Consider the following 18,065-nt stretch of genomic DNA (forward strand, 5'->3'; position numbering starts at 1 on the left):
GCTGGCACTCAGAGCATGTACATGAACCCTGAATGGAGAGCCCCTTCCCCAGGTAAGAGATGGAAATGAGGTTTAATGAAAGTTACAGAATAGTTGAGGTTGGAAGAGACCTCTGCAGGTGCAGTGATCCAACCCCCTTGTCCTGGTTGCCAAGGTTTATATCCAGACAATGGCTCCAAGGAAGGAGACTTAAAACCTCTGCCAGCACAGGCTGGATGCAGGGCATGGCCAGGGAAATGTACTGACCACAAGACTTTATGCATATGTGGCTTTTTTTGTCCTCTTATTCCCGTGTTCTGCCCATAATTGTTTTCCCCAAATCACTTCAGTCCATCCATTTCCCCCACCCTTATTTTCTTCCCTAAACATTTCATAGTAAGTCGTTCATAAACCCAAAATTATTTTCCCCCATATCCCATAGTGTCCTCCATTGGCAGCCCCCAGGCTGCAGCTACCCTTAGTCCAGGAGATGATGCAGAGAGCTGCTGTGGGTAACACATCCTGATGGGTTTCATGCAATGGAGGTGATGGCACTGCTGGGAAAGTCTGAGAGGGGCTTGGCCATGGGGTGTTTGTTGTTTTCCTGCTCATCCTCCTCCTCTGGGCCTGTGTAGGTATGCTCTTCTGGGATGCTCCCTAGCCCATCCCAGGACCTGTTGGCCCATTGATGCCTCCCGACATGGGCCTGGAAACATCCAAAGACAATTTTCTTTGGGCTCCTTGTGCTTCTCTGCAGGGATGCAGACAAGCTTTTATCACTTAAGCTGGCAGGGTCATCTGTGGTTGCTTCTAGGTAGCAATGCTGGTAGTGCTGCAAGCAGCCTTAAGGCAAAGGAGAGAGTCACCAGCAGCATCTCTAAGGATAGCAGATGGTGCAGCATGAATTGTGGAAGAAAGAAGACTGCATAATATTCTAGGAAAAATTACCCCTCTGTACATTCAGAGGTGGCAGAGTTACAAATGGTGATGCTTATCTATCAAACTTGATTATGTTTCTTACTGGAAACTTTAATAAAATGTTACAGAGAGCTTTTGCCATTTCTTACTTACAGTTTCATCATCCTGATACCTCAGCATTGATAATCTTTGCTTGTCAACATAATGCTGCAGTAAAATCTATACACAATTTTATTTTTTTTTACATTTGTTATGAATTTTACTTTTTTGTAAGAGTGATTTCTTTTCTTTCAACATTTCAGATTACTCAGATTATGAAGACAGCTCTGTGGAGTTCCTGGACAGGTGCTCCTCTCCCCTGACACGCTCCTCGGGCAGCTCCCTGACCCTGCGCAGCATGTTCTCAGAGAAGAACACCTCGTACCAGTACCCCAGAGCCATCCTGTCTGTGGACCTTAGTGGAGAAAGTAGGTTGAATGAACAGCAAATTTCAGTTTGTAGGTTTAATTTGTTTAGAAAGGGAGTTTCAAAGGAAATAATTTGGTTTATGTTTGGCATTGTAGCTATAAATGTGGTGACTGATTTATCCTTCATCTATTTAAATCAAAATGCTTGCACTCCTCAAGCTGTTCTGCATTGTACTTGCTTTGGTTAAGTGTTGCTACTCTGCATCTGAGGAGAGCACATTAAAGGCACTTTGCAGAATTCATCTTGAAATCTCATGTATCAGCAGTGTGTTTGAGTGTGATTTTTTTTGCTAGTGCAGATTAAGATTTTTACCTGTCGAAGCTCCCTGTATTTCTTTCAATTATTATGTCTCTCCACACAGTTTCACATGTATTTATTTCTATTAGACCTTTCAGATGTGGAGTTCTTGGATGATTCTTCCACAGAGAGTTTGTTACTTAGTGGTGATGAATACAATCAGGATTTTGATTCAACTAACTTTGAAGAGTCTCAGGATGAAGATGATGCTATCAATGAAATTGTTAGATGCATTTGTGAACTTGATGAAGAAAATGGCTTTATGATTCAGGTAAAGAAGTTTGATGTGTGGAGTTACATTTTCCATGTGAACGTTTTGCTTGTGAAGGTGCCCTTTTGATGTGTCACAGACTGGAATTATGTAGAGAGCTGTACTTAAGTGAGCAAGAACAAAATATTTCTTTGTTCTGCACTTGGTTTGGCTCTGTTCAGTGGATGCAGAGCTGTTTCTCTAGGATGGGGTTTCTCCAGCAATTTGATACATAGGACAAATTGCTGGGGAACCTTTTTCTTTATAGCCAGCTGATAAATTTGGAATAAAGTTTCCTCAGCCACGCACAAACCATTCTGCTTCTGTTCCCCAGACCATCCAGATTTTACAAGCCCTCCTGGCTTGGCCCTTGTGCTTTGCAGTACCACTTGTAGAAGCGTCTCTGCTTACTGTAAATGTCCGTCCTCTGTGTGCAGTGTCTCCTGTGCAGACACTAAATACTGTCAGTACTGTGAGGTGTGTTTCATCTTTAGAACCGCACTTCTCACACTGGGTATCACTACCAGGTTTTAGAAACTGCTGAGAATTTACATCTTAACTTGGTATAGATAAAAGGGAAGAAGAGTATTCCATGTCTGCACAGCATTCAGGTGTTGACAGATTGCAACTCCTGATAGATTGCAACTGCTGCTTATTACTTTGTACTCCAGTTAGGAGAGAATTTCCCATCTATGAGTAATTTCAAGTATTTTTCCTCAAGCAATTTATAATGCAGTCATTAAATCAGATGCAAAAAGCAGTAAGGAAGAACTGAGTTGTCAACAACTTTAAAAAGGTCATGAACCTTCTGTGGTTTTTACCCCCATTCAAAATCAGGTTTGTATTCAACTACTGCTGTGGTACATTTCCAGTTGACAGTATGGAGCTCTTTAGTCAGGATTTAAAGGAAACAAGTAGGGCTGTCATGTGTTAGTGGACTCACTGTTCTGGAACTGACAGAGCCCTGGAAATGAAGGGCACACAGGCTGTCTTGGGGAGCAGACTAAAAGGCTGTGCTGTGTTGGAGGAACTGAGCAGTTCAGCTGTGGTAACAATGTGGAAAATGGACTGGTGTAACAATCTTCTGAGACTGGAGGGAACATGGTAGCTGTAGTGACAGGGGAAAAGGTAATTTCAGTGTCTTGAACAGGTTCATGCTCAAAGGCATGTCAAAGCAAAGAAGAGAGATTTTCAGCAGTGAGCCAGCAGATATTTAAAACACTGGCAAGCACAGAGTTGAGAAAGGGAAGTGTCTTTATAAGAGGCAGTTTCCTGCCTGTTTTTGAAGTCCAATGGCAGCCTGATTTTTCCTCTTCATGCTTGTCTCACTGAGAGCAGCTAGTTTGCTGTTTCTAGACTCTCATGTCTTACCACTTCTATTTTGCTCTCCTATTCTCTCGTTTCTCCTCTTTCATTTTGTCTTAATTTTCTTTTTCTTTTAGATTTTCCATTGGTGCGATATTAAAAGCACATCTTTCTAGCGCACTGGAGAGATGCTTTGTAAATATAAATAATTTAACTGAAGAGTTTTCTACTTTTCACTGTTATGCTGTAATGTATTACATTATCTTTCTACTTTACTATAATATTATACTCCTGTCTTATGTTTCACTACTAAATATGTAGGTGCTAAAATACTGAATGTTGCAATAAAATACTATTTAATATTCCATCTTCAGTTTCTTTCTTTTTTTTTCCTCCAGTCTGAAGTTTGTGGTTGAGGTAGCTTTCAGATCTAGAGCTCTTTTTTAGCGTGATGTCTTTGTCTAACCAAGTACAAATTGCCCAGCTAAAATAATCTTGCTCAAGCCAGCTATTTAAATTAAAGTGCTGTTCTTTGCATTTTGATGATTCATGAAGTAGCCTCTGGGTTTTTGCATTTACTTGTCTCAGTTTTAGTTTTTGCTTTTGTTGTGTTTTTTTTCTGATGTCAGTGTGAAGAATGCTTGTGTTGGCAGCACAGTGTATGCATGGGACTGTTGGAGGACAGCATTCCAGAGCAGTACATCTGTTACATCTGCAGAGATCCACCAGGTATGGATAAAGCACCTTTATCTGCAGCCCTGCTTAGGATTTTTGAGCAAAGATGTTATGAATTTGCTTAAATTGTTCAAGCTTTGTCTGTTTTATGTTATGTGTGATGCTTCTTTGGGGCAAGTGATTCTAAGTTTGGCTCTGAGCAGAAACTTACTTTTGTGTTAGTAACATCATGGTCAGCTATGCTAAATCGTATCCATTAACTCAGTTACCATTATTTAACTTGTTGAAAGTTAATTTCCCCCAAACCTTAGCAGTTTTTTATGTCAGTGTAGTCTAAAAAAACCTTTCTGAAGAAATAATTTTTGTTCAGAGATCTGTTTTGCCAATACTTGGAATCACGTTTGTTCATTTAAATATTTTCTTAGAGGAAAAGGACTCAGTACCACAGTACGTTCAAACATGCTGTGAATGGCATTTCATAGTAATTGCAATTTTATAATTGCAGAACTGTGTAAAAGTGTGGAACTGAATATTTAAAATACTGAAAATCTATTCCATCTTAGAGTAGACAATAGTGCACAAACAGCATATGTGGAATTTCAGATAGGTCAAATTCATACGAACTAGGAAAACTTTACTTTTAAACTGAATACATTTGATTAGGAAGATGTTGATTTAAAAATTATTCTGTATAAACCCGTTTTTCTTAACAGCTATATGGAGAAAAACTAAATAATTTGGAAGTAAGTTTTTTGTATTTTCTTCTGACAATTCATACAAATGCACATACCTGTCTTCTGGTGAAATATCCAGCACTCCAGCTGTTTCAAAAGGGCAATGAGACTACAACCTCAACTTTACTGTCATTCTAAATTTAAGAAGTGAAATATGAAAATTGCAGAGATTTTATTTGCTATTTCTGAGATTAAATATTAGGAAAGTAGAGCTGGTCTCAGTGTAAATCAAAACTGGTGGTAGAGAGTCTTGTCTGATAGTTCTGTGTGGTGTCTCTTTGAGCAGCCCAGCTTTTTCTTACTAAACCCAGCTAATTTGTCTTGTGCTCTTTCCCTGCACTGTGTCAGGTACTTCGTTTTCCCCTGCTATGCAGAGTCTGTGTCCCTAATTTTTATCTTCTCTCCCTTCCTAACCATTACTTCTTTTCTTTCTATGTCAGGAGAAAAAAGTCATTCTCAATGTCAGTATTTTAAAGTGTATTGGGATAATGGGCAAAAAGGAGATAGACAGGGTATTCTCCTGAAAGGTATGAAGGGCTTCCATCAACCCATTCTTTGTTATGTCTATGATGATAGTTATGATTTGAAATCCACTGTAAGATATTGTCAGTCTGTCTGGGTGCCTTGTTGTAAACAATAACATTGCAATAATTAGCATTATGCATTTCTAGTTTTGGGTGGGCATTTTGGTTTTGTTTTGTTATGGTTTTTTTTTGTTTTTTTATTTATTTGGGATTTTTAGTAGTTATTTAGCTACTGTAGAAGCCTTAGCTAAATCCTCATTCCTGCTTGTTGGGTTAAGACACAGCAGGGGAGACCTGAGGCCCACATAGATCAATACCCTCTCTACAAGTCTGGTGAAAGGCACCTCAAAGGGAGTGTAAGAGCTCTGCTGTCAGATAACTTTGAAATATCTGCTTTTCCTGAAGCCTTTGCTTGGCTTCTAATAAATAGAGTGAGCCAGCATGTACTTTAAACACTGGCAATAGTAATATGTAATAAATAGATATTGACTTCAATATTGAAGCAAAACGTTTGTCTTCTAGAAACAAATTGGGTGTTTTGGATATATCCATATCAAATCCACTCTAATATTTCTCTTGGTAGCTTAGGCTTTTTTTTTTTTTTAAGTTGAACTACTTAGTGAATAAAATGTCAATGTAATTTTTTTTTTGTGATTTTTATTTTGATAACAGCATAGATCTTAATATCACATAGTTTGATTGCAAAGGTGATTAGATTTTAACTTCAAATGCCATTTAGAGGGGTCTTGAGGTTTCAGGCTGATTTTCTTTCTCGTAAGTTTTGGCTTTTTTCTTAATCCACAAAAACTAAATCTTTTATATATTAGTAGCAAAATCCTGAGTCATCCTTTCATGGATGTGAGGAGATATTTAGGCAAGTACAGGACATAAATACAACACTCTAGTTGTAAACATAATTCTGCTGTGCCTTTAGATGTCCCTCAATTTCTTTATTGCTTACCCCAGGACAGAGGTGGAGTGCCAAATATCTCTATGACAAAGACTGGCTAAACAATGGACACATGTGTGGATTATCATTTTTGAAAGAGAACTACTCTCATCTTAATGCCAAAAAGATTGTGTCAACGCATCACCTACTGGCAGATGTCTATGGGGTAACTGAAATACTGCATGGACTCCAGCTGAAGATTGGGATACTGAAGTAGGTATCACTCCAGGCTTTATTTTCCAGATGTATGTATTCAAAGACTACCATTATTCCATTTGCATTTTTCTGTCACATTGAAGTTCTTTCTTGTATAATATTTTAAGTAATTTAAGTGCAAGATGTGCAGTACCCTCAGCTTCAGCAGGAGCTAGGTGTTCAGCACCCAGGCAGATCTGGTCTATTGAGATTATTGGTGATTTTTTGGGCACATTTTGTGTTAAAGGGACATTCTAGATTTATCTTAAATTGATTAATTACCTAGGAGTACTTCTTGTTTGATAAGAAGTTAACAGATAGTTAATATCTAGGAGAATTGGATGCTTAATAGTTCAGTCCTCTAAGTGCACTAAGTTCTCTATAACTTGCTTTTTTTCCTCCCCTTCATTGCAGAAATAAGCATCACCCAGACCTTCATCTCTGGGCTTATTCAGGGATGAGAAAAGAACAAGAACAAAGAACTGTTGGGGTAGAGAAAAAGTTAGTGACTTTGCAGGATGCTGTTAATCCAGCTGAAAGGACGTGTCATAGTCAAAACCATAAAGAGCCACCCAGTATACCCCACAAGATGGAAGAAACGTACATCACAAGTGAGCACAGCTACCAAAAACCACAGAGTTTTAGTCATGACTACAAAGCAGTCACTGACCCTATGAGCTCAGATGATGAAGACACAAGTAGCTTTGAGGAAGATCAGGAATATCACACAGAGAATAAAAACTGTTTACAATATTCTTTTAAAGATGGTGGCATGAATGAGCAGGTAAGTATCATTCTTCATCTGGGAAATTTTATTTGGAAAAGTATGTTCAGTCTGATAAAACTGAAGTACATACAGGTGTTTAAAAATCTTTGTTGCTGTAAGTCAACAATTTATCAAATAAGTCAGCAGAAATCACTAGAAGCAAACTTGGATCACTGAAATTGTTCCAGGTGAAGTATGTTCATTTCAGCTGGTGTATGAAATAGAAGGTATGGTTTAAGGTATTGCCTATGCTAAAGAATCATTCTCAATCCAATGTTTTGAAAGAAAACCCCATTCTTAAAATGCAAGGTCTTGGAACAGAATTTTCATGGTTTTTACAAGGTGAGGAGAATGGGACAGGTTTCCCTTTTTCTCTCAGTTTGGTTATCTACATGTGTTAGGGGGTTTTGGTTGTTGTTTTTTAAACCAAGGCTTCTTTAAGAGTGTTTTTTATTGTACTGTATTCTTTTAATAGCAGTGCTACCTAGGATGTCTTTCACTTGTAATGATTTACTGACCAACTAATTTCACCTCATGTACAACTGCTTTTCAGTCTTCTATATTGCATATTTCTTCTAATGAAACATTTTTAGTCAGGATTATATTTTGCTGTTTAAACATCTCTTTCTCATTTTTACACTAATGGTTTGAATCCATTATTTGGTGGAAAAGGTCTGGAACTTGTTAATCTGGTTTTTGTGAACAGTTCTTAGAGCAAAAACCAAAGAGAACCAAACCTTTCTGTTTCCTGCAATATCAGCTGTATGAGGATAAATCATCCAACTCATCCCCCTTTAGAAGTACAGTTTCTGATGTGGAAGAAATGAGTATGATGCATCTTTTTTCTTTTTAATTTTAGTTCTAAATGTGGCATGTAAGCTGTATAGTCTGAATGGGGAATTTTAGGCTCATTCTAATTAAAAATACCTGTTTCTGTGCTAAATTTGCTAAACTGCACAACTATATTCAGATTTCTAGTAAGGAGACATGCAGCAGTGTCAAATACTCTTGCCTTCCAACAGTAGTTTAAATTGTCATTGTAAACAGTATAAATAGTATAAAGATATTTATAATTAAAGGGAATTATACATGAGCAGTTAAACAAGACTAGTATTTCCTTCAGAGATTCAGGAATATATCTCAAAAGCTGAGTGCTCTCTGTTTGCCCCTGGCCCCAACAGATCTCTTCTTGGTTTAAGAGTGTTCTTTCCTTTGGGGACACCTTGATCACCTTTCCAGTAGTCAGCCTTGATACTAAAATAAAGTCTTCTGCCCAAACATGATTGGCATGGAAAAGCTCTCCTTGGTTTCTCCATAAACCTGTCTGTACTTACCTTAAAACTGACATTGAAGGACCATTTTAAATCATCTGACTTCTCTCTAAGGTGCCTTTTCTCCTTTCCTTGTCAAAGTTTGATTCGGGCTTTGAATTTTCCTTTCTAGCATTCTTCAGAGCCTTTTCATATTCTGGTTTTCCATACTGTTTTTTCTTACCCTAATCTGCAGTTCTGCTACATATTTCCATTTCTCTTACAAACAGTGTTTGGATCAACTGCTTTCAAGTCCCTTTTTGGGCTATGCATTATCTTTAAAATTGTATTTAGTTTCCTTGGTTTTGCTTCTGAAAGCACAGGACTTCCCCACCTGAACCTCCTGTTATTTTTTGTCCACAAGTTGTATCCTTAACTCTTCTCCTGCCATCCCTGCCTGATTACCTATATTGATCTCATAGCTTAAAGGAGAACCTGTTGGATTTTGTGGTTTTTTTTTTTTCCAAGGAGCCATTTGAATAGAGGTCATTAGAAGGGAAAAAAACAAACCAACATTTTTGATGTTATTTAGATATTCAGTTCCTTAGCTTTGAAATTTTCTCTATCTTGCTGAAGCAGGCTGAAAGATTATTTTGCTTTTAGAATTATGGACTTGTATCCTTTTGCAGTAAGGGAAAAATGACATTCCTGTAGTTTTGAAGAGGGTCTGAAAATTGTAAGGAATAGATAATTTCTTACTTGTATTGGAAATATTTTTCATAAGATTACAAAAAGTTTGATTACTGAAAACACTGTGGAAGTAAACCTGATGCCTTTAGTGAAGGGAGTTGAAATATCATAAAGGCATCAACACTCTTATACCTTTCAAATAAAATCTATATCTGATACATAATTTTAACTCCTTTATTGAGCATTATGAATATTAACAACACTTGTCCCATCTGAGTTGCTAATAAGGTTGCCTGCAGGTCAGACAGAGTTTTATTTGTTTTGTTGGTGTTTTTTAATTGATTTTAAGTCTTTGGGGTTTTTTTTGCTTAAGTTGTAACTTAAAATCCTTCAGTTCCTATTTTCTTCTTTACCTCTCTTTTCACTCTTCCTTTACTTGACTGGAGAAAAAAAAAATTAATAACAGACCTAACACCATTTTTATCTTATGTGGAAAATTAGCTGAGCTCTTCAGAGAGGTGTATTATTACAATTAAAGTCATTCTTTGCTCTGGCATTTGACATGAACTGACACTGGGTGAACACATCTCTTTGGCATTCTAGTCCTTAAAATAAAATCTTCAATAGTGAAATAACTTCATTGGGTAAAAAGTCATGGTGAACATAAAATGGAATCTGTTAATCCTCCTAATTACCTGAGATGCTGAGTGTTTTTAACTCATTAAATGTGATCTACTTCCACTCAGTAGCTGAAACATCAAATACAGAGAGATTAGGAGCTTGTGCATTATCTCTGGCATGCTGTGAAAGTACTAATTATATTGCAGAAGTCAATCTTCCTCAGATACTGTGTTTGCATAACTCCACATGTTACTATAACTGTCCCCAAACATGTTCAGCTCTACCCCAGACTTGTGCCTGGAAGGTAGGTGGGGTAATAGCAGGTAGGAAGAGAAGGTTTTTGTCTTAATCAGCAAACAGAACAGATTGCTCAGAGAGGGTGTGAACTCTCTTCCCTCACTGGAGATACTCCAGAACCATCTGGACACAATCCTGTGCCATGTGCTCTGGGATGACCCTCTGGGACCAGGTGATCCACTGTGGTCCCTCCCAAGCTGACTCATTCTGGGATTCTGTGAAATAGGACGTCCACCTTATTTGTGCAAAGTAGTGACTGTTGACATCTTAGATACTTCTGCATTGTAGAGAGTTTTCCATGGAAACAAACCTTAGGATTGTGCTCATTTTTGGTGGCAGTAGACCCATGCAGTTCAGCACTTTATGGTTTAAGTTGCTATTTATAGAAAAAGGGCACAGAAGTACAGTCTGTTTTACTGTATTGAAGAAAGTATTTGAACTGATAAGCTTCAGTGTTAGGGAAATGAGGCAAAAGGCAGAGATGCTTACTTATGTGGAATCTGCATTTTATTATTTTAGTCTATTGATGTGTCATAGTATGTGGCTTTCTGAGTAAGCTTTTTGTTGTGTGTGCAGAAGTACAATTTTAAGCCAGCAGAGTTTATCATGTGACTCAAATGTTGAAATCAACACCAGAAATTAAAACAAAGAAAAAAAAAATCTTAAATGGCAATTTTTTTCTTTCTGTTGCTCCTATGAAGAATTCTGCTGAAGGAAACACTGTGTTTGTTTGTAATGAAAGAAAAGGCTCAGAAGAACAAGTGGACACACATCTTCAATGGCAGCTAAATCTCCTCACCCATATAGAGAATGTACAGAATGAAGTCACCAGCAGAATGGACCTGATTGAAAAAGAAGTTGATGGTAACTGCATTGCCAAATTACTTGTTAATGTACCTGTAGCAGCATCTCTCTTAACTAATGTGTCCAGAGTGATCTGAGGCACTGAGGATGGATTTTTAAGTATTCTGTTCAAATTTGGGTCCCAGAACTGTAAGCAGAGCTTGTACCCTTGATCTCCCCACTCCCTTCTTCAAGTTTTCAATGCCAGTAAAGTAGATTAAGCACTCAGGCTCAGACTTCAGAAAGCTTAGATAACTTGTCTAGTCTTTGTCCAGATATGAATCCTAGAGTTGATGGCTTTTTCTACACCTGGAATGGTTTTTGCCGGATTGTTCTAGTAATTGACAATATGTAGGGGAGAAAGAAGGTGTTTATTGTGCCTTCAACTTTGGTTCTTTGTTTTTTTGGTTTTTTTTTTTTGTTAGTAAGCAAGTGGTTTCATGAAGACAATTCAGTCTTCATGGGAGAACTTGAATGAAATTATATTGTATGAGAATATTGTAGCGCATAAGTGTCTGTGACTTGCCAGTCATAGAAACTAGTAATAAAGGGAGTTTGTAGCCTAATCCTATGACTCCTTAAATAGTCTTTTAACAAATAAAGTTGTCTTATTTCTATTTGCAGTTTTACTTCCCGTATCCCTGTTTTGGCTAGATTCAGTGTTTTAAAGCTAATAGGGTTGACCTTTTCCCTTCTCTGTTTCTACAAGCAGAGAAATTCCTTAAAAACATTTGTTGAAAATTGGAAAACCATTCTGTAATCTGAACCTTGTCCACTGGAGCCTGTTTAAGTGGCAGAAGCAAACCTTGTGTTTAAGGGTTGCATTTTCTGTTTCAGAACTGTCAGAGTAGACCATAAACTGAAGTTGCCTTTATGTGTGGAGAGGGTAAATTGTGAAGCAAGGGTAAAATTTACTCCCAGATACCTTTTTACAGCAACAATCAAATCAGGAGTTTGGATTGCTCAAGAGAAAATGGGGATTAGTTGGTGTTTCCCTAACAAAATTTCATCTGTTAAATAAAATTCACAGCCTCAGTGTATTTTCCCTTTTTTTGAAAGACAAAGTAAGAAAGAAAAGTTTAATTTTTATGGAAACTGTTTCTCAAAGAGTTACTCTAATCAACTTCTTTCTTTCCCTTCTGTAGTTTTAGAAAGCTGGCTTGATTTCACTGGAGAACTGGAACCACCAGATCCTCTGGCCAGGTTGCCTCAGCTCAAGCGACGCATCAAACAGCTCTTAATCGACATGGGAAAAGTACAGCAAATAGCAACACTTTGCTCTGTATGACAAAAGGAAGAATATAGAAGTAAAAATAGGTTCTTTTCAATGAATTTTATTAGCCACAAGACTGACAGGAAGACAGCAAAAATCTGAGCATTTATCTGGTTCTTTGCTGATTACATTAATAGGCTGAAGCTTTAGAAAGAAGAGAGGAAGTTTAGAGTCAGGAATCTGTTTTATGGAAAATATGAATATTCAATGTCTGGGCTTCAAAATTATATATAATATACTTAGAAATGTCAATTTCTCAGGATTTTAACATGCTGAACAGTAAATCCCCAGATACAAGAAAATTCAACAAACAAAAACTCTTCGAAGAGCAGTGCTCCTATTTTGAAACCCTTGGCAAGCATTTCTAAATTAGCAGAATTCAGCTGACTAAAAATGCAATCCTCTTATCTTGCTAGTGAAAGATAGATACAGAGAGAGCTGTATCTTCTCTACAAGGAAGGTTTTTAGATTATTTCTTTCTCTTACGAGTGTTCAGGAAAACAAACCTATTAGCTTTGATTTTTGAAAAAAATTACTTGTCGTGGTCTCCCTTTTAAAGTATTTTTTTAAATAGAAATCCCTATAACAGCACCCCTAGGCTCCTTTAAAACAGAAGTGGGAAATAGTGGTCAGATGTGCCAAATAATATTAAAATCACTGGGATGAGAGTTTAATTATGACTTAGGCGAAGGTTTTTTCCAAAGTCCGACTCAGTGCCAGCAGTCCATCCAAAATTGTATCTACTTTATATTTTTTTATGTTCTATAGCAGTGTTCAGGAATCAAGGTACAATTTTTGTCCTGGGTAGCTCTGTTCTGATGTTGGCCCTCTGAAAACTTCACCATCCTCAGTGGGGATGAGGAATGACAAGAGCAGCAAAACTGTCTGTGGCTGTGGAAATTCTGTACCATTAGAGGCAAAAATCACAAGATATCTTATCCACGCTGTTTTTACAAAATTTTTCAGCTTCAGTGAATGAAATGTCATGAAACCAAAGGCAACCTCCTTGCTCTGTTAGCTCTTGCTGGATTTTGAGCCCAGGACTTTTCCTGTGCTGATAAGTTGCCGCTGTACCCAGTGCTACATCCATGTCTGTGTGTGTATGTATATGTGCATAGCTATGTGTACATATATACATGCCATGCACATTTCTACCTACACATGTCTAGTTTTATTACCATAAACTACAAGAACTGGTGGTTCATATTACCTTTTAACAAGCAGTTTCTAAAATTGAAAATAATGTATGTACAGGTTTTGAAATTTGTAAAATATGACTGTTAAAAGGAGGCTATTTAACTGAGGACATTAAGATACTTGAACATTTTATGCCTCATGTCTGTTTATCAGTTCTAGTTATCTGTATAAATGCATTTTAGAACCGATAGACAGTAAACTTGAATTTACCTTTTGATAAGAGTACAAGCCACTGTACATTCAAAAATTATTTAAATTTGCAAACACACTGTTCTATATGTAAGGTACTGTATGTAAAACTGTTTATTAAAACTATTCTGCATACTCTACATTTTCCACTTTTCTTCCTGATCTACATACAAATGTAAAAAAGAAGTGATTGTTATTATGTACAGACCATCAAAAATCTTGGAATGCCTTTTAAGGATGCATACAACTGAAAAATGTGCCAAAGATGGATTATCTGGGAAAGACTTTGCAACCAGTGCATTGAACTTTCATGATAAAACCATTATTGAGAAAGAGAGCAGCGTGGCTGGTTCATTGCTAAAGTAAACCTACCCTGACCTTTCCTCTCTGTCATACCTGAAGTGAGTTATCACTCCTGATGGCCAAAGCAAAATGTAAACCCCTGTTACAGAGTGGTTGCTACTTAAAAAGTCTTCCCACATCAAGCTTGTAGGAGACATCACAGAGATGCATGAAAACATGGAATTATGGAATGGTTGGCAACTCCATTATGCAGAAAGAACATTAGAGCTGTGGAGTTGTTGACATTTTATAGCAACTGTTAATAAATACTCTGTGTTATATAGATGATGCTTAAATAACTGCTTCAAACATGAATAGTTGAGTGACCTACTTGCTTTTGGATATGTGAGACATTTTTATAGACTATTCACTTGCTGCATATCCTTGAATGTGGTACTGTGTGTACTGTATAAGAGAAGTGTAAATCCAGATGAATTACTTTGAAACAAAGTGGAGTGTATTTACAGAATTTATACAGCATACACTGTAGCAATATTATGCAATGTGTGTGCATATGTGTGATGTAATATAATTGTAAATGTTACTGAAGGTGGAGGTGGACTTGGAAAGTTCAGGGGGGAGGACAGAGGTTTTATTCTTACTACAGAGATGGAGGAGTGGTATCCTGAAAAGGAAATCCTAAGGTCAAAGTTGAAGTTGCCCTTGCAGCTTTAATGTGTCTTCTGTTTGTATGTGTAATGGCCTCTTAATTTACACAAATATGTAATTTTACCCCTCAAGATCCTGCCTTGTTCAGGATGGACTGTGCTTACAAAAACAATCTGTTCAGTATTTTTTTTATGTTCATGGTGTAGTCATGTATTATAAAAACTCTCCTGCAATCATTCATATCTTCTAAGAAATACAATCTCAGTGTCCGTATGGACGTGCTATGTATGATACATCGTGTCCTGCTCCAATGTTTCACAAACTTGTCTCAGTTTGCTTTCTCAAGTTGTGGTGCTGGTCTGTATGTAACATGTGGACATTAGTTTCTGACCCCAGTTTCTCAAGTATTCAAAGGTTTGGGATGCTTTTGAGGTTTTTCTTTTAACACAAGTCAAGTGCCATAAAAATGCTGTGTTTTGCACAGAATGTAGCCTACAGTTGATTGCTTTGCTCATGTACCAGTCAACCCCAGTGTGATCTGGCTCTTACCAGTATTTCTTCCTAGTTGGCCTTATCAAGAGAATCTTATTCCTGTAGGCATATTTTTGCATCTGTCTTCCTGCTTCCTCTCTAAATAAGCCAGGGATGTACACTCAGTCTATTTGCAACATCATTTATTGGGGTGTGAATTGTGACTGCATCGTTTTGATGAAGGGGACAGACCCTCTCTGAGGAAAAAGATGGCAATGTAAGGACTTGTGCTCAGAAAGGCAAAATGTTTAAATTTGAAGCCTTCTGTCACTGAATAGGAGTTTGAAATAGTAATAGACAAAAGGGAAATGCCATTTTACAGAAGCCTCTTGTGATTTTAAGAGCTAAATGGCAAACTTGTGGAGCCTTTGAATGCCCAGCTTTTTGTCTGAGCTTTAGTTAGGGGTTTGCCTGTTTGTTTTTTTTAATGGAGCTATCAGGGTGATTTCATTTCAAAGCCTGCTCCTACTTGTGACCATACCAGAGGCATCTACATCAGGAATTGTGTTTCAGTTGCAGTGAAGGCAGGAGAGCAGTCCTGCAGTCATAAATGAGATGTGGTGTGGGTGCTGTGATCTGGTATGACATGATGGGGCTGCCATTGGTTACAAAATGGATGTACTTCAGGTCATATTGCAGGGAATGGGTTGGAAGATGCTTCCTGTTAACCCTTTTCCTGGGTAGCTGTAGGTTGCATAGTGCCCATGTTTTGGATATTCTGGCCTTAGATGCATAGATCTTTGTTCAGCTGTGGAGTGGTTTACAGTGGTAGAAGCCTGTCATTTTCTCTCAAATAGACAAAAAAGATGGGTTGCAATTTTCCGATAGATTTCCTGTATTTGCTGGGTGTCAAAGAATTGAAACTGTTCTTCCATGGGTGCAGTAATCTTGTATGGCTGACAGCCACCTGTCTCTCTTAATTTTATCTCTGAGCTTCTACATGTGCTCATTTATTCATTCTGCAGCTTGCATCTTTTTGTCCTTTCATTCTTCAGCTTTCTGCACTCTGGCTTCTGAGGTGCCTGGAGGATGTCACTCTTTGTTCTCATGGCCAGTTCTTCCTGGCTGCTGTGGGAAGCAGTCGTGGGGAAAGGCCTCTTTGGCTCTTCTGTCAACAGCCTCCAGAGCACCCTGGGACTTGTGTACAGTTGGAGTGTGTGCACTATAATCAAAATCTCCAGGTGTTTTTGATGCCTTTCTCAAGTAAGCCTCTTCTGTCTTGTGCAATTGGTGACCTTCCTCTACTCCAATCTGGCTTTTAACTTAACTAGACTTGAATTAATATAACAGCAAAACCCCTCTGGCACTGCTGGGCTCCAGCACTCCTTACCAAACCAAGGGTTGGGATGCAAAGGAGTCATTCAAACTTTACAGTAAAATTACAAAAGTATTTGATGTTGTAAACCACACTATTTTTCCTGTGTATTTAAAGGGAAGCTGTAACCATTTTTCTTCACTGGAACTCTAAAGGCACAAAACAGATCCTGAACTGAACTGGAGCTTGGTGTAAAAATCAGCAAGTGGAGGATGGGCAGGACTCTGCCAAAAGAGCAGTCAGGCTGTCCCAGCTGCCTTTGCCCTGTTAGTAGCTCTGAGGAGGTGCTGGTGTGTAAAGGGGGTGTGTGCAATGATGCCATTCATTTGCAAGCAGGGTTGTTTAGAACACTGGAACTATAGGTTTTTGCTCTACTGCTTAAAAATGTTTCAGTATATGCACCTTAATTTTGGAGTGCTTAGTAAAGTCAGAGGCTTAATCACTTTTGAAATACCCATTGCTATTCTCACATTTTATTAGCTCACAATTTTTTTCTCTTGTACTGATTGCATATGGCTTTAGGTGAGGATTTCGCAGAGGCTGTTTGAAATGCTTCAGTAATGGTTTCTGTTATACTTTGTTATGTCCTGGGCACTGGGTGTGGGGGTCTGTCTTTAGCAATAAATTTTATACACTATGTGTATATCTGTTTGTATATGGAAAACAAATACAGAGCATGTAACGATGGTGAAAATACACTGCACCGAGTGCAGACTGTGCATTTGGCAGCCATTCTGCACCAGCCTGAACAACCCAAATGAAAAATTGGAGACCACATGGAGAAAATGAACTAGCATGAAAAATCATTCAGGACAAAAGTTCCCTTCCCTTACTCTGTGGGTGGGATAACTAAAGCTGGTTCAATTGCTGTTTGCTTCAAACAGCTGTCTTCCTTTCCTGAAAACTGGCCAAGCCTCCTGTGTTCAGCTGTAGTCACGTGCATCAGTGTATTGTCACTAAAGACTCTGAGAGAGGCAGCACTGCACTATGATTAAATCTTCTGTGAGAGAAGCAAAATACTTCCTTCTGTGATTTGTTTTTTATAATAGCAATAATGTTGACTGCATTCTAATACTCACAATAAAGGTCTGTTGAGATTGTTACATGCCTGGGCTCCCTTTCCATGGACTTCTCTTCTGGTGAACTAGTGATTGTTTGCATATTGTTTTAAAGCATTAGGGAACCTTCGGTTGCATGTTTAGCCTGTAGTCCTTAGGTTATATGTAGCCATTGATACTCACCTTTCTACATTGCAAGGCTTGAGGGAATCTTCAGTTGTATTTTAGCCTGTAGGCAAATGATACAATCAGTAAATTATTCACAGTACTGAATTACTTAATGCATATGGCAAAGTAATTAGAAGATATTTCTGTTCTTGGACTCTTGATATTTTAACAATTTCAGAGACTGTGTTTTGCAATGCACTTTATTCTTTACAGTCAATGTCTTTCAACAATGTATTCACAGTGATGGCATCTCTTCTTGTGGGCAGACTTGTGCCTTTGTACAATATCTTTACAAAGGAACTTTAATTTGCTTCTAGTAATTTATTTTAATGTCATCCACAAGTTGTTCATTACTGAACAACTTGTGTCAGTTGTTTTCTACCACAGTAATGCCACAAGACATTACTGTGGTAGAAAACAAATGAGCCAACAATGCTGAGCAAGTTCTTCTCTTAGACATCCTGTGGACAAGGGCACATAGGATAAGCAGCAGGTGAATTAAATTGGGCAGAAGCTCAGTAAGTTACTGACATAGAAAAAAATTTTTCATTCACAGAAAAAGCAGATACGATAATAAATCATGAACTTAAAAATTTTAATTCTGAAACATTTTAATAATTGT

At 37.8% G+C, this 18,065-nt stretch overlaps 1 protein-coding gene across 9 annotated transcripts in view; it reads left to right on the top strand.

The window, feature by feature from the left end:
* Nucleotides 1-17,322, top strand: part of PHF20L1 (PHD finger protein 20 like 1) — a 57,255-nt gene extending 39,933 nt beyond the window's left edge. For 5 of the 9 annotated variants that reach the window (XM_074557258.1, XM_074557270.1, XM_074557291.1 and 2 more), the window contains 7 exons: nucleotides 1,200-1,364; nucleotides 1,752-1,933; nucleotides 3,847-3,946; nucleotides 6,117-6,312; nucleotides 6,709-7,078; nucleotides 10,620-10,782; nucleotides 11,907-17,322. In XM_074557258.1, the coding sequence (XP_074413359.1) occupies nucleotides 1,200-1,364; nucleotides 1,752-1,933; nucleotides 3,847-3,946; nucleotides 6,117-6,312; nucleotides 6,709-7,078; nucleotides 10,620-10,782; nucleotides 11,907-12,049 (1,319 nt within the window). In that variant the 3' untranslated portion in view covers nucleotides 12,050-17,322. Of the gene's footprint in view, nucleotides 1-1,199; nucleotides 1,365-1,751; nucleotides 1,934-3,846; nucleotides 3,947-5,066; nucleotides 5,154-6,116; nucleotides 6,313-6,708; nucleotides 7,079-10,619; nucleotides 10,783-11,906 lie in introns of all 9 variants that reach the window. The other 4 variants (XM_074557237.1, XM_074557263.1, XM_074557242.1 and 1 more) reach the window with 1 other exon arrangement.
* Nucleotides 17,323-18,065: the final 743 nt, after the last annotated feature.

The sequence above is a fragment of the Zonotrichia albicollis genome, chromosome 1 (genome assembly GCF_047830755.1).
Source record: "Zonotrichia albicollis isolate bZonAlb1 chromosome 1, bZonAlb1.hap1, whole genome shotgun sequence".
In the NCBI taxonomy this organism is placed as follows: domain Eukaryota; kingdom Metazoa; phylum Chordata; class Aves; order Passeriformes; family Passerellidae; genus Zonotrichia; species Zonotrichia albicollis.